We start from the raw sequence: 16,281 nt of genomic DNA on the forward strand, positions 1-16,281 counted from the left end.
TAGTAATAGCTTCATCCATTAATTCATCAGATGTCAGCATCGGTTTCTATAATACTGCCTCGAACATCAAGGACTTTAACCTTGTGCGATCTCTCTCTGCTTGTTGCGTAGTTATGCTTCGATAAGTCCATTAACTTGGCTAAATCATCCACTGTGATGACCACCTTGGCCTACGCTGAGAATCTATGACCGTAATGCTCACAGTTATCATCACATCATTTAAATTTAAGCATCCATATGTCAAATGCTTTGTCTTCAGGAACATAATTTCATTGTTATTTGTTAACGACTTGTATGCTACTACTTGGTAGGACTATAATAGCTCGTCAATCATCCACATGGCATCGTGTGTTTATACAATAAATAAACATACATGTGTCAAATAAATAGGAATAATTATTGTTTATTTCAGTACAGGAAAAAGAAAGGCTGAAATCGATATGGACAAAAAGAATAGACAATGTCTGATCGACCATGATAAAGGTTAGAGTTGGTCACCGGTGCTGCTTCAAATAAGAGGTATATCGATCATGTTGAAGTCAAAGTGTTGGCATAAGAAAATCATTATAAACTTCTCTATAAAATATACAGGTGTCTCATTTTTCACATAATTCTTTTACATAGGGAAAAATTAGGGGTGGAAAAACTAAAAAGATTGGCACGCAATGGAAAATGAAGCCTTTCAGACCTGAAAGCATTTTAACAAGGAATGGTATAAATAATAGCTTTTCAGACCTAAAAAGCCTTTTAACAATGATACTAACAAACTAAGTATTAAGGTGGCTAGATTTATGATAATGAAAGCTGGATTGATGACAAAATAGGGAGAGGGTGTTGTTTTCTACAAAAAAAAAAAAGAAAGAAGAAGAAAAAGAAATAGAGAAGAGGGAGACGAGGGTCATGCTTATTGTTATAACTTTAATATTATCGATGGATTCCCTAATAAAAATTAACGGCAATAAATTATCATCGGTAATTTCATCAAAAATATTGACACGTCAAATTTGTTGATGGAATTAACAAAGGAATACTTGCCCGATGTTTTCTTAATTATTTGAATTCCACCAATAATTCCCTCAATATTCACCTATGATTATATTACTTTACTTTCATTTATTTGGAGTGTTAATATGCTTTAAAAGCAAAGCTTCTTCCAAATATTTTGATTTTGAAACACATCTGCCCCTTAATCAAGCACTACTTTTTTAACTTAAAATAGGAGTTTTCTTTTAAAAACACAATAATGCTAAACAAACATAAATTGGTCATATTAAAAAAAAAAATGAAAGAAAGATATGAGAAAACAACCATTGCTAATTTTGACCCATGTCATTATGCCTAAAAATAAATTTTTAGACCAACTCTCAATTAGATCAAAAGCATAAAATTCATATCAACAAAGGTTTATTAACTCAAATAACCATGATTAAAATTATTAATAAAATGCAAGTTGTGGTTTTGATACAAGTGATTCTAATAAGTTAGTTGTGAACTTGCCACAACTAGATTATATGGGTAGCCTTGTAGGGATATTTATGAATTTATGGACCAAGGCTAAGCTGAAAAAATTTTATTTTCATTTTGTAAAGCTACCACATTCTCATTTATAATATCAGTAGGCCCTTTTTTTTGGGGGGTAGTTATTCATTGTCTTTATTTTAACTCAGTTTACTTGCTTTCATTGCTTATTTTTTTACTATATTATTAATTTTTTTTATTATATTATTAAATTAATTGAGTTTATTAAACTCAATTAAATCAATCACTCAGAATCAAAATTTTCTTCGTTCTTCAAAAACACCTGTATCTCATATTCATCTTTTTTAACGTTAGTTGGAAATTTGAGCCACCCCACAGCAGCGCAAACCACCAGTATAGTGAAATCCTACAAACGTTCAAAAGTCACAGCATTGTCTACATGATAAATCATAAAAACATACATGTTTACAAACGTTGTCTACAGCCAAACAAAGCACGGGGTGTCACCAGGGAGAAAAAAGACAACGCACTGACAACAATATGCCACGAATACATCACCATGGAGCAAGAACCTGCTCCTGGAACTTGAGGTCATAGCCTTCAGCTTTCGACTTGAGCCTTTCAACATTAGCACCATACCTTTCATAGGCTTCCTTCAATTCCACAAGCTTTGCTTCATGACTTTTTATCTCATCTTCTGTTAGCACTCGTTCGAATCTAGCTTCTAGATACCTCCTTGTTTTTGTGGCACCTTCTGAATCGAAGGCAAGGCTCAAAAGCCGGCTTAGCCTGGCACGTAAAAATCCAACATTCATCCCAAAAAGCTCAGAAGCCTTCAAAGCCTTGTCCCAAGTAGCAAATTTATCTCGTGAGGTGGTAAGAGTACAAGCTCTCATTGCATCTGCAATATTAACAGTTTCTGAAATGATTCCAGCAATCAGCTTAAAATTAACTCCCTTGATAAGATTGTCATGAAGAAATGCATTCTGATTGCAGCAGAGTTTGTAGTACTTGTTCCGAATGTCTTCTGAAAGTTCCGAATCTAAAACTAACCCATCAACCAGAATGTTGAAATCCTCAAAGCTTTTGATGTCTTTGAAATGAACAGTAGGCAACGATAACTTGAAACCTTCTAGAACTTCTGAACCAACCTCTTCACTATCATTTTCAGATTGCTCAGCGGGTTGGCCAGCTTGCGGGACTGACAGTCTCAGTTGGACAGACTTCTTATTCTTCTTTTGGACAACAGCTTGTGGAAGAGACCTGGGACGCTTCCTCTTTGAACTTTTACAAGCAGCGGTCTTCATTTCAGCACTATCTATTTTTATCAAGTTTGACACCCAGTAGCAACAAAGAAATATTAGAAATACCATACACAACACACCAAAAATTGCAAGACAGAGACATTAACCAACTTGCCTGCAACATTTTGTTTAATTTGAGCATCCAAATTCAGCAGACACAGAGCACCATCCACTTCCGTCAAATCATTAGCCCTTATTATGTACACCTGCATCAAGAAATCAGATACTTATAATGAAGCAATGACTCGAATAGTAAACAAAGGAAAGTTGTTCCTACTTCAATAGAATCAGTAGGCAAGGCAAGGAATGGCACCAAACACATTAGGAAAGTGTTCACTTCTATTTTTCACAGAAGTTACTTATTCTCTAAAGGTATCTTTTATGTATTGTAGGTGGATAGGCACTTTGTATTATACTTTCAAAAGGTTTCTCAAATGTGCATTCAAATAATTGACTGGCTTCACAAGAGGTAGGACTTCAAATAACAAAGTGTGTCATCGACATTTTACATAGACCGCAGATGATGTAACATGCACTAAATGATCCTGGGAAAGCAGTAAGGAGTTAATTTTGCCCCATTTATCATGTTGTTCAGGATCCAGTCCCAAAAGGATTATTGGTCATTTCTCCTGGCACTCTCTTGTCAAATCCAATATGATGTAGAGTTATTTCCATAATTCAGCCATCATTCAACAAAATTCCTAGTTTCCAAACAGGAATCATCCTCCCACCAACCAAATGGAAGATAATGAATCATTTCCAGCAAGTTCTAAGACATTTTCTACATTAATGAGCACAAGAGCCATGCACATTACATTAAAAGCAGTCATTTCTAAGTTTTTACATACCATTGCAGAAGTGCTGAAAGAAAAGGTCAGTTTGTGAATGTGACAATCAATTCAAACCATCACCTTAAGAGTGCAAGACCCAGTTAATTGAAAGACTAATGCATCCCCCTCAAACAATTGGTGAGCAACACAGAATTGTCTCCAACCAGCACTCAAGCCTGTCTTATATGCGATGTATTTCATCTTGAATTCCTTCCCACATTCATCTTGCAAAGTCACAGTAGTATCCACAGATGGCAAGTGTGCTCTACAGAATGTTCCAGGAAGCCCCTGTTATGCAAAAATATCCAAGTAATAGCATATATGAACTGTGTTTTGTGAGGTTATAATTATAAACCAACTCAAGCTCATGCAATTCCATAGCTCTTACCATCCAAAAACAACTAGCAACATGTGATCTGACCAAAGATTTCACAAAGCTAGGGAATGCTGGTTCTAGATTGGATTGAACCTCTTCTGCCCGAATCATAGCAGATGACTTACCATCTCCAACAGTGGTCGATCTTTCAACCGGAGCCTTATTCTGCCTACAACTTCAGCAAAAGCAGGGAGAAAATGATCACAAGTTAGATTTTCAAAAGCCAAACAGCGAAGACTGGAACACATAAAAGGCATAGTGGCTTCCTCACTGACCAGATACACTTCCCTGCATGACCTGATATCACCTGTTCAAGAATTTATTACAGTTCCTGTTAGTATAAAACCGAAACAGCAACATATATCAATATCTAATTATGGTCCTCGTGAACTGAGTGGGATTTTGAGAGGAAAAATTTACAGACAATCCTGCATATAAGCAATTTTAAGTGCTCTCAAGAGTATAAACAGCACTCTTGATGCTGCAAGCCCAAGACTTTATCAATGCCCCACATACATCTTGAGGAGCAATGCCATTGATACCCTCATTATAATAGAGAACTAAAGGCATCTAGATTGATTTTGGAAGACAAAATCAGAATGACATAAAACATACCACAGGAAAGGTTAGAAAACACAAGGAAAACCATCTCATGCATTTCAGAAAATTGAGACATTGGCAAGAAACAAAGTCTAAAAATTCAGTTGCGCCCGAGTTATCTCAGGGTCGGAAAATCCCAGATGCATAGAAAAGTGTACGGGTAATTTACAAATGAAGCTTAGTTGATTAAATTCAGTTCAGTAGATGCTAGATGGGTAAATAGTTTTGGAAAAAGCATCAAGATAAAACTAATGTTTTACGGGTAGTAAATCAGCTTGCTACATAATGGCACCGGTCTTATGCATAGGGTGGTTTATACTTTATACTTGCAAAGGAAATGGAAAACATAAAGGAAAAACTCTGTCCCCCAATTTTTTCTAACAAGAAAGGGCTTATATCCATCCATGCTCATAAAATCAGACTAGAGAATACAGCACTAATCATCGAAGCAATGCCGTGATAGCAAACAATAGAAATGGTCCATTGTTAACAGGATAGTTTCGTCTAAACCTACACAATATTGTAACTCCTGCGCATGTCAGGCATTACTCACAGCTTTTGACTTTGGATGGAAAAGAATACCGAAGCAACAACAGGAAAGAAGAGATATTCTTACAAACTTGAGTTTCGGATCCGAATATCTTCTCTTAATCTTAAGATGCTTTTCAGTAGCCTCCATCGGACTCTTCTGTTTACCCTGCCAACATTTAAAAACCTAATCACCTTTTAAAAAAAAATCGGAACACATTAATTACTGCTGCAATAAAAAAGAAACAGGTAGAAAAAGGCGAGATCTGAAGTGTCCGGAGGAGCTAGTTTCTGGAAATCTCGTAAGAAACCAAGGAGGTTAAGATAAGCAGCAAGAGAGAGAGGGAGAGGGAGACGTACGTCTTTGACAGATTTGAGCTGCTCTTTATTAAACAGCAGCGGTTTAATGAAATCAGTTTCTTCTACCTCCTTCTTCACTCTTCCGCTCATAGTTCCTTCCTCGCCGGAATTTCTGAATCACCACCACAGGAAACCACACCCCTGTCCTGCGCTGTCCTGTCCTGGAAATCAATGTTGCTTGTTGCTACAACATTGTTTTTGTAAGCGTTGGGTTGGGACGACTCGGTAATCCGATTGGAGAAGGTGCAAAACGACTGCTTAACTGTTCTAATGAAGGTCGTTTTGGCTGGCTCTTCTTATCACGTGCCTTATTTATGTGCGCCTGTCCTGCACCATTGCTGTTTTTTTTATATATATAAAAAAAAAAAAAAAAAAATATTCCTACCGGACATGAAATAGGATTTAAAAAGAGAAATTAAATGCATAATCAAGCAAGAATTGGATTATATGTTATCCATTGAGCCTGCTGCTCGGAGAGAGTATTAAAACTAGGCTTGGACTAATAATATTAATATGATTTTTTTATTTTTTTTATCAAAAAGCCTGACAAATTAGATGGAAGGAGGTATTTTTCTAATTTGTCAAAAGTCACTGCCGCTACATTGCTTTTGAAGCCATGAACGATGAAAACCCACCCACTACCGAACTACTACAAAAAAAGAAAATTACCCTCTTATCCTGTAATTTAGTCTAAAAATGTTTTAAATTTTATTGCGCTCGTAGCCATTTATATTATCTACTCGAGCTCTTTAAAAAAAAATCAATAAAAAACATTTAATTATTTATAAACTTATTATTATCTTTTAGTTAATAATTAAAGAGCACTTACAATATTAACATTACAACTTTACCATCAAATTAATATTATAATTTTACTAAATTCTTAAAAAAAAAAAAAACCCAAAATTGTATTTCGTTCAAAAACTTCGAATGCAATCATACATAATTCTCCCACAGATTCGAAAAGTGAATCCAAGAAAATTCAAGAAACAAGTAAAAGAGTTTGACAATTCAGATAATTGCATCAAAGGGGACAAATAATATAGATAAGGAATTCAACCAACTGATTCCATAGAAACTATTTCATGTCTGTTTAGGAATATGATTGCGGTTGTTTTTTAAAGTTTTTTTATATTAAAATGCATTAAAATGATTTTTTTTTATATTTTTAAAATCAGCACATTAAAACGATCTAAAATATATATAAAAATAATTTTTAACAAAAAAAATTTATTTTTTTTAAAATACAGGTGCCATTACGTTTCCAAACACTATATTCATCTAGAGATATTCTACGCTCTTTACCAGGTTCATAACTTTTCATTACAGGTCAACTGATGTCGTGTAGAAAAAATAAAAGCTTGTCAAAAAGTAAATTCTCTCAAGAGTATCAAATACCAGATCATAGTGCTAATTCACACTAAATTTGCAATTAGTGGAACTCTTTCCCTCAATCACATGCAATAATTTGTGGCCAAAAAATGTTTACAACTATTACTTCAATTTATGGGCACTTCAATGCAGTCATGATAGCAATAGACTCGTCGATATTTCCAGCTTCAATGCTAAAACAAAAAAAAAAGGCATTGCAAAACAAGGCTTTATAAGAAAGATTAAGAAATTAAGGTTTTGGGAAAAATTGAGGGGTTCAAATTAAAACTGAAGGCTTTTTCCATCTCTCCAAAACTGAACAAGCGCAATTGATCATAGGACATCTATCTATAGCCCTTCATTATCTATCTTAAAATCACATACCTGCTTGGTTTTCCTTTTATCTAAACCATTTCAATTTGATGTCAAGAAATAAAGAAGTCAATTAGAAACAACAATTTTTAGATTTGATTTAGGGTTTGAAACTCATTTTCATTTGAAAGAGGGAGAAATTTTGGGATGTGAGATTCCACCGCTTGGTATCAACAACCTCACTGAAACATGAATCCATGCAAGAAATCGATGCTAAATATTTAGAATGTCAAAATGTCTCTGCAGACTTGCCATACTTGACTCCAAGACAATTTGAACTCTATGCTGTTAAGATGCTTGATGATGGATTTACAAATTAAGGATTTAAATGGGAAATATAATTTTATGAATTTATGAGATATTTGGAAATATGGGAAGATAGGCTTGATTTAAGATGGTGAATATTTAGTACAAGAGATTTTGGAACTTGTTATTTATAGATCTTGTGCTACTTGATTTAAGATTGTGAATATTCAGCACAAGAGATTTTAGGACATGTTATGTCTAGATTTCTTTACTTCGCGACTTATTGCTTTGTCAATCAAGGTTTATGGATTGAAAAATCTTTATTTTGAAAAATCTCTTTACTTTGTTAATCTCCATTTTGTTTGTAGCAGGTGTAATTTGAAAAATCTTACTAGGAAGAAAAATCAACATGGAAAACAAATGGAAGGACTAAGTTGCAAAACAAATATAATATTATAAGGATTCGACATAATAGTGTACTCCCCAAATTGTATAATACTGATAAGGTGTATTTATGAAGGTTTTTCTCTACTTCCACGTACTCGAGTTCCCTACAAGCTATTCATGTTAAGGCATCTCCAATGCTCATGCTAAAACAAAATTCAATGCTCATGCTAAAACAAAATTCAAAAGGAAAAAATATATAATTTGGCTTATCACCCCTTAATTTGTATGCTCATAGATAAAATTTATTTTCTCTCACAAAATGTTATTCCTTTATATTTTTATGGGGGGGGGGAAACTATAATTGAAGAGAGGAAATCTAGCTGTTGATTTACAAGATTAAAACTTGAACATGATAAAGAGATGAGTTAACATGGTGGCTCTTCTAAATAGCATTTTTCATAAGAGAGCACACAAGAAAAAGAAAAAAGAAGCTATATTTATACTATTTAAAATATCATATTAACAATTTGGCTCTTCTAAATTATTATTTTTAATTGAAAATGCTTTCATTAATTAGGCTCTAAATGTTAAAGTTTGGGAAAATATGATTAGGTCATGTGAAATGAGAGGGACTATGATATTTTGGATGTTGGTGCAATAATACCTATTGACCTCAATAACTATTTGAAGCCCAATGGTGGCATTATAAGTGTTGGTCTACCTTGTAATTCATTTTTGCTTCCATTAAAAAAGAATAAATGACAAGTTGTTTGACCGGTTATTTCAATTGTTGATAGTTCTAAGAGATAAAATAAGGGCCATTAAATTGAAAGAAGGTGAAGAAAGGTTTTTGCAGAGGGTAAGTTGTTTACACAAATGATACACAACGTATCGAGGCTTTAGAAAATAGGAGTCTAGTACCTCAAAAGGCTTCACGAGCTGCTAAAATACAGGGTATGACAATTTTTTACGTTCCTCGGTCCATGTTATTAAAAAAGGAATAAATTTCTTTCAATTATCGAGAGAACCTAAAATAGGAATAATATTTTAGGAAGATTGAGATGATTAAATGCCAAATGCTTCTATTCATTCTCGACAACTAAGGGGACATTGCATTATTTTTACACTGCTTTCTTGTCAAAATTTTATTCGAAACCATGGTTAATGAATACATTTAAAGTGGAGTCCGTTCACTTTTGGGGTTAGAACTTTAATGGAATTTAATCTTTAACATAAGCTCTTTAACATGAAACATTAACATGATTTAAATAAATTATGGATGAATAAAATATTGATTTCAAAAAACCTTTGGTTGACATGTTTTAAAAAAACTCAAAACCCTCTAAAAGCTTCTATTCCACGTAAAAAAAAAAACAAAATTTCCTACTCATTTATTTAGTAGGAAAGTGGAAGTTAAAACTGAACCCAAATGGCACCTGGATTTTAGAGGGGAGATGGTCTAAACAAAACATGCTTTAGACTTAAACTCATGTATATAACTCAATTTAGATCTGGGCCCATGCATAGGTTTATTATAAATAATCTTTCTTGCTATAAGAGATTTTGTTTTCCAACTTATTAGGGTTTGAATTTATAGTTCTTTAGCCCATAAAATTATTAATTCATACCAACCCATTGTTTTTCTAGCATAGACTATGAATGATAGAATTGATCAGTTTTCTTTAGAAGGTTTTTCTGCAAACCTGAACATTTTTTTCAACTTAAAAATTTAATTTAAATCAAATAATTCTAATTTTTTGTTTGGTAATCAGAGTTGATAATGAAGGGACTTTATTCTAGTAATTATAAGAATAATTTTATATTAGTTTTGGTTCCAAAGTCATTTATAAAATGGGTTCAAGAAAAATGTTTTGGGGTTGGTTTTTTCTGCATATATTTTTTTAAAAATATATATAATGAGCTCATTTGTTTTCATCTAAGCTCATTTGTTTTTAAGAGTTATTTCTTCATAATTTTTCTTCTAATCTAGAACTTAGGATCAATATTTATAGAGAGATTTTGAGTTTAGTTTTTCTTGGTTTGTTGGACCTTATTTAGAAATGCAATTAAACAATATGGTGGTGTTGGAATCCTGATAGACTTATTCAAATGAGTCCTTTTATACCAAGAATTAAATCTTGAAAATAATAATAATAATAAATTTAGATTGGTTATATTTTAGGAATTTCAACAAGTATCACGAACCAGTTTTGTTTAAGTATAATTTATATGCATGTTTAGTGAGCATGCTAGAATTATATTTATATATCTTATGCATGTCTATATATTTACTTAGTGATAAGGCTCAAAAAAATATCACTGGACTTGGGCTTTCTTCATAAACAATTACGAGCTAAGTGGTCAGTGTTACCTGTAAAAAAGCTTTAATACTAAAGTTAGTTTAGAGTTATTTAGGTAAATATTTTGTATGGAGAGTAGATAAAGATATATTTTTTTCTTTTCTTTTTTGAGTTGTTAAGATAAAAATCCTCTCACTTTTCTCTTACTAAAACATGGAATATATATAGTTGGAAAAACACAAAAATATCTAAAAACAATATATGAGTTACTAAAATGGCAGTTTTATATTTTTATTGTTTTTCCATGTAGAGTTGTAGCTTATAGTGAAAAATAGAAAGAGAAAAAAGAGAGGGAAAAAAGAAAGAGACGATAGACATATGCATGTTTAGCCCATATTAGAGGTAACAATTGGGAATTTTGAGAATATAGTCTCTATATGCATGTTTAAGTTTGAATATTTACTTTTCTTGTCTAGTTTTGTTAGAGATGTATTTTTCTAATATAAATTGTATGCGAGTTGATTGCATCCAAATAGATGGATGATCGTAGCATCTTTTGACAAGTATTTGAGACTTAAAGGTTAAGTTTCTATTTTTAACTCATTTAAATATTGTTATAATTTGTCTAGTTCTCCTGAGGCTAAGAAAGTTATGACATGGTTTTATTTTTTATTTTTTTAAGAGAAGGACATAAAATCCATTGAAAGATATTTTTTAAGATAAATCACTAGCAATATCAAATAAAAAAAGTGATTAGGTTATAATGTGTTATAGTGGTTTTATAACCTCTACTAAAAACATTTGAGAATGTTCTCTAATTTGAAGAGCGTGTGTTATAGATAATGTTGCTCCTCCTTTAAGCCCAAATAAGGAGGTATATTCAGAAATCTTGTTGATTAGTATTTAAAAGTGTATTTTTATCAAGGTTTTATATCATCATTTTGTACTTGAAGTATCAATAACTCCTTAACTAGAACATGTTTTATAATAACAAGTTTGATAATATAAGATACATTTAATTTATGGTAAATGTTTATTTGAAATACAGGCCTATCATATAAATCAAAGAATTGATTGATGAGTTTAACTACTGAAATTGAGAAGATAAAGAGAGACCTAAGCTTAGAAATGAAATGCTGGTTGAATTTAAATTAGAACACCATTCGGTTATTGGATCATAAATGAAGCTGTAGAACTTGGATTTAGATTTGATTTATATGGATAGAAAGCTAAGAAATAGGCCTAAAACTTTTATGAGAGTCCAAGATTCAAAAAGATCGTTTTCAAGTTCAAATTATAGCAACAACAGAGAAGTTAGAATTTATCCTGCAGCCCAAACACTGTTCAATGTTCAGCTTATATATCGAGTTCTAAAAGTTCAAATTACCCATTCTTGTTTTGTTGGAAAGTTGAGATAATTTCCCAAACTTTCATGCAGACTATCTGTTCAAATTCTGATGTTAGCAATGATGTTTTCTACAAACAAAAAGATAAGGATTGTTACCAAGTCAAGAGATGGCCACCCACTCAACAATTAGTCATCAAATCAATAGTTTTGAATTTTGGCCTATAAAAGGAGGCATTTGCCATGCATTTAGGTATCTTGGTTGTTTAGATCAAGATCTTGCTTTTACTCTTTTTCTTTGTATTTTGTAATGTTCAAGTTTTATTTTATGTTATACTAATCTCTTGTATATACTTTTCATTTCTTTTCATTTACTTAGTTAACTTATATCTTATTTATTTATGTTTCTCTCTTTCATTATGTTTAGTTAAGTTTATTATGTCAAGGTTAAAAAGTTTCACTAATGGTGTTAGGATAAGTATACTATAAACTCAATATGGATTTCAATGATTATATCCTAAACAACTTGCTATTAACATGTTTTATTCTTTTTATCTTATTAATTCTTAATACCTTACTTATTAAATAGTTAATCTAAATTTGTGTTGTATAACACTTGATACAACAAATGCTTGACACTTTCATAGCCAATCGCATGGTATAACCTACACCTATGTTATGAAAGGAACTTGATTTATTGTTAACATAAGTTAGCATCATGAATTTCTGGTAATATTTAAAAGTTTGGTGTTACTTAAATAAGATAATTAATATGATCATGTCAATAATTTATAATGAGCTATTAATGATAAATCATCTAATTGGAACCTCCTTTATGTGTGGTTTCCAGTTGAGTAATAAAAAGAGTTTATATTATACTATTTGAAATACCATTAGTGGATCCTCTAACATTGACAACTATTTTTATCATTATTTAATCTTTACATTAATCTTATATTTCAAAGTCCTCTTTAACTCACCATCACCATCACCATCACCATCACCATCACCATTATTATTATTATTATTATTATTATTATTATTATATAGTTAACTTGCCTGTGGTTCGACCCCGGTTTTGTCCGGTTATTTATTATTTTGACACTCCTACACTTAGGAGAAGACATCAATCTTTTGGTCTTGTCTAGTTTTTGGCGTCATTGTCGAGGAGGTAAATTCCTATATAAATTATAATATTCATTTTATTTTCTCTTTTCACTTTTCTTGTATCTAACTTTTGTTTCTTTTGTCTTGTTTATTTTTCTTTTGTTTTCTTCTTCCTTTTATTCTCTTTCTACACATGCATGAGAGTTTGGTCACGTACATTAAATGGTAGACTTTCTAGGAAATTTTCATCATTTTTAGAAAATATGACCGAAGAGGATAATTAATCACTTCATAATGAGAATAATCCAGTTAGAACATTTAGAGACCACATGAATCCTACAAGAACAAGTGCACCCTTATGTATAGTTTTCCCTCCTAATGCATCTCACCTCAATTTTAAACCAGTCATTATTCAACTTTCACCTTCTTTTCATGGTTTAGATCTAGAAAATCCATACTTGCATTCGAGAGAATTTGAAGAAGTTTGTAACACCTATAATGACTTAAATTATAGCATGAATACCATCAGATTAAAGCTTTTTTCTTTTTCATTAAAAGATAAAGCTAAAACATGGCTATAAAATCTTAGGTTAGGATCCATTTGTGATTAGGATGAAATGTAACAATAATTTTTTTAAAAGTTTTTTCCAAACTCTTTCAAAAGACAAATCACAATTTTCACTCAAAAACCAGGGGAAACATTTTACCAATGTTGGGATAGATATCGAGACTTGCTTAATACTTGCCCTCATCATGGTTTTGAAACATGGAGATTAGTTTCATATTTTTATGAAAGCTTAACACCTAACAATAGAAAAATAGTAGAATTGATATGCAATGGAACTTTTGAAGATAAAGACCTTGATGAAGCAATGGAGTATCTAGACTTGTTAGCTGAAAATACTCAAAATTGGGATATTACAGGTACTTATGAGGCACCGGGTAAAACTCAACATCATACATCTAGTGGAGGAATGTACAACCTTAGGGAATATCATGACCTTCAAGCCAAGTTTGCATCTTTAGCTAGAAAAGTCGAGGCACTATAATTGAAAAAGAGTAGTCAATTAAAATCTATTCAAGACATTATGTGTCAAATTTGTGAAACCAATGAACACTCAACCAATAACTGTCCAACTTTGCTTTTTTCAAAGAATGCCTCCATGAACAAACCCATGCTTTAAACAATTTTTAAAGGCTCAATCATAACCCATACTCGTAAACATACAACCTTGGTTGGAGAAATCACCCAAATTTCAATTGGAAAGAGTGATAACAATAATGCACAAACTTCACAGCCACCATTTCAAGCACACCATAATTTCCAAAACTCTCATAGATATGCTCCACCTTTTAGAAGAAATCTTGAGGAAACATTGCACGTATTCATTGAAAAGTAGGAGACAATCAACACTCAAAATGCTCAAACTATGGCAGATTTGAAAGATACTCTTGCAAAATTCACATTTGTTCTCAGTTTTTAGAAGAAATGTAAGTTTTCATCTTAACCTTAGCAAAATCCAAAAGGGCAATACAATTCAAGTGCAAGTAATTTTGAAAGCCAACACATGGACCAAGTCAAATCAGACATCACTCTTTGTAGTGACAAGGTTATTGGAAAACATATTCTTGAACCTTGTAAGAAAGATGATGAGTTAATCTTTGAGGGTAAGGAAATGGTTGAAGAAAACCTGAGATTTCATTCTTTTTATCAAAGATAATACATAATAAAACCATATTTAATGTTTCATGAAAAAATCATGAATTATATATATTAAAAATAATTGAACTGATGTATAATATGCCTAGTAATTAATAAAAGGTAACATTTAAAAAACTCTTAATAAATTATTAACTTCAAGCTCGATCGATTATATGTGTCTTATTAATTAATGTAGGAAGCAAAAAAAATGGCTTTAAATAAAAGTTGGATGATAATAATAAATAGAAGGTAAATTCAATATAAAAAAGGAGTTGAAACTTTTCTTGATTTTGCTTTTTCCAAATTCATATGACATGGATGAAATATATTATCCAGATATTAAATGTAGAAATACAAAAACTACACTACTAGGTTTTCTTATAGAGAGAATTAAACTTAAAATCGATAACAAAAATTTTCTTTTCTTTTTTTCTTAAATACTCATATGCATGCTTCTATATGTTTAACAAGTCTAGCAAATAAAACAATAAAAAGTTATCAAAGTCAACATAAAATCTAGCAAATAAAGCAATAGAAGGTTGTCAAAGTCAAGATAAATCTTTTTGGACTAAAAATATATTTCATATTTTTTGTGATATTTGTATCAAAACAATTAATAAGGGTATGAAATTAAATAAAGCAATGAGAGGTTGTCAAAGTGATATGTTGCATATTTTCTGTGATATTTGTATCCAAAAATTTGATAAGAGTAAGAAATTGAATACTCATTTTAATAAAAATGAATGAAAATACAAAATGACTAACTTTAAAAGAAAAGATTGACTATTATTTCACCAAGATATAATTATAGAGCAAATATAAATTGTAATATACTATTGTATTATTAATATTAAATCAAATTAATTGGATAATTTTTGTTCAATCATTAACATCCACATATTTTTTTTATTTGATGTAGAATTGTGTAGGATCAATTGATGGAAACAAAAATGCGTTTTATAGTATTCTTATATAATCAAATCTTATTTATTGATAGAAATTATATATCGACTCAGAATGTAATGACCACATGTAGCTTTGATATGCAATTCACTTTTGTTTGCATTGGATGAGAACGCAACACATATGACACATATTTTTTTAGAGGCAATTAACAATTCCAACATAAAATTTTCAAAACCATCTCAAGGTAACTACATGAGAAAAATCTCATGTTATTTTAACTCATTTTTCTAGATAATATTTCTTTGTGAAATAACTAATAAATTCATTACTTGTTATAATAGAAAAACATTATTTTGAAGATGTTTGATATTTAAATCAGTATGAATTTTTAAATCAAGGTAACTACACGAGAAAAATCTCATGTTATTTTAACTCATTTTTCTAGATAATATTTCTTTGTGAAATAACTAATAAATTCATTACTTGTTATAATAGAAAAACATTATTTTGAAGATGTTTGATATTTAAATCAGTATGAATTTTTAAATCCATATAAATATGAAATATATCACTTGCTAGAGTTTTTTAGTGTTTACATTGTGCATACTTTTCTACCCACAATGTGATAGAATATACTTTTGAAGTGTTGAAAAAGTGATAGGAAATTTTTATAAAACATGTCCATTGTTTATTGTTACAAAATACAAGTTCAAATTATAGTGTTATCAATGATTATACATAATTATATTAGAAGAAAGACTCAAAAAAATTATGTATTTGTAGAAATTGATCATCATCTAATTTTTATTCCTGATAATATTTAAACCAATGTTATGACATTTTCAGAAATCCATGTATATCATATGCCTTCATGAATATATTGTGTTTGCTTTGCTATATTTCTTATATATTAATAATCATATATTTTTTATTTAATTTAAAATGATGAATTTAATACCTTTTATCTTTAATCATAAAAATACTTTTAAAAATTATTTTAACCAAATATTTTTAAATAATTTTTTATTGGATAACTACTTCGACAACAAAAAACATATTATTTTTAAA

General features: G+C 30.8%; 1 protein-coding gene across 2 annotated transcripts; it reads right to left on the bottom strand.

The window, feature by feature from the left end:
* Window positions 1-1,890: 1,890 nt before the first annotated feature.
* LOC118045765 (B3 domain-containing protein Os01g0234100) lies at window positions 1,891-5,793 on the bottom strand. 2 transcript variants are annotated; one of them, XM_035054479.2, is made up of 7 exons: window positions 5,478-5,793; window positions 5,206-5,286; window positions 4,265-4,296; window positions 4,002-4,158; window positions 3,695-3,901; window positions 2,899-2,989; window positions 1,891-2,797 (listed from the first exon to the last, which is right to left on the bottom strand). In XM_035054479.2, exons 1-7 carry the CDS (start codon window positions 5,565-5,567, stop codon window positions 2,034-2,036), a joined length of 1,422 nt encoding a protein of 473 aa, XP_034910370.1. In that variant the 5' UTR covers window positions 5,568-5,793; the 3' UTR covers window positions 1,891-2,033. The 2 variants fall into 2 exon arrangements, with proteins under 2 accessions (XP_034910370.1, XP_034910369.1); XM_035054478.2 differs by having other exon boundaries at window positions 4,002-4,164; window positions 5,478-5,792.
* Window positions 5,794-16,281: the final 10,488 nt, after the last annotated feature.

The sequence above is a fragment of the Populus alba genome, chromosome 5 (assembly GCF_005239225.2).
Source record: "Populus alba chromosome 5, ASM523922v2, whole genome shotgun sequence".
NCBI classification, from domain to species: domain Eukaryota; kingdom Viridiplantae; phylum Streptophyta; class Magnoliopsida; order Malpighiales; family Salicaceae; genus Populus; species Populus alba.

Bases quoted from the DNA above. Each gene is read 5' to 3' on its own strand.
- LOC118045765 (XM_035054478.2), bottom strand. From the start codon at position 5,567: ATGAGCGGAAGAGTGAAGAAGGAGGTAGAAGAAACTGATTTCATTAAA. The intron at 3,902-4,001 runs GTAAGAGCTATG...TTTGCATAACAG, and splicing joins TTGCTAGTTGTTTTTGGATG to GGGCTTCCTGGAACATTCTG. The intron at 2,990-3,694 runs GTGATGGTTTGA...TTCTTGATGCAG, and splicing joins CTGGGTCTTGCACTCTTAAG to GTGTACATAATAAGGGCTAA.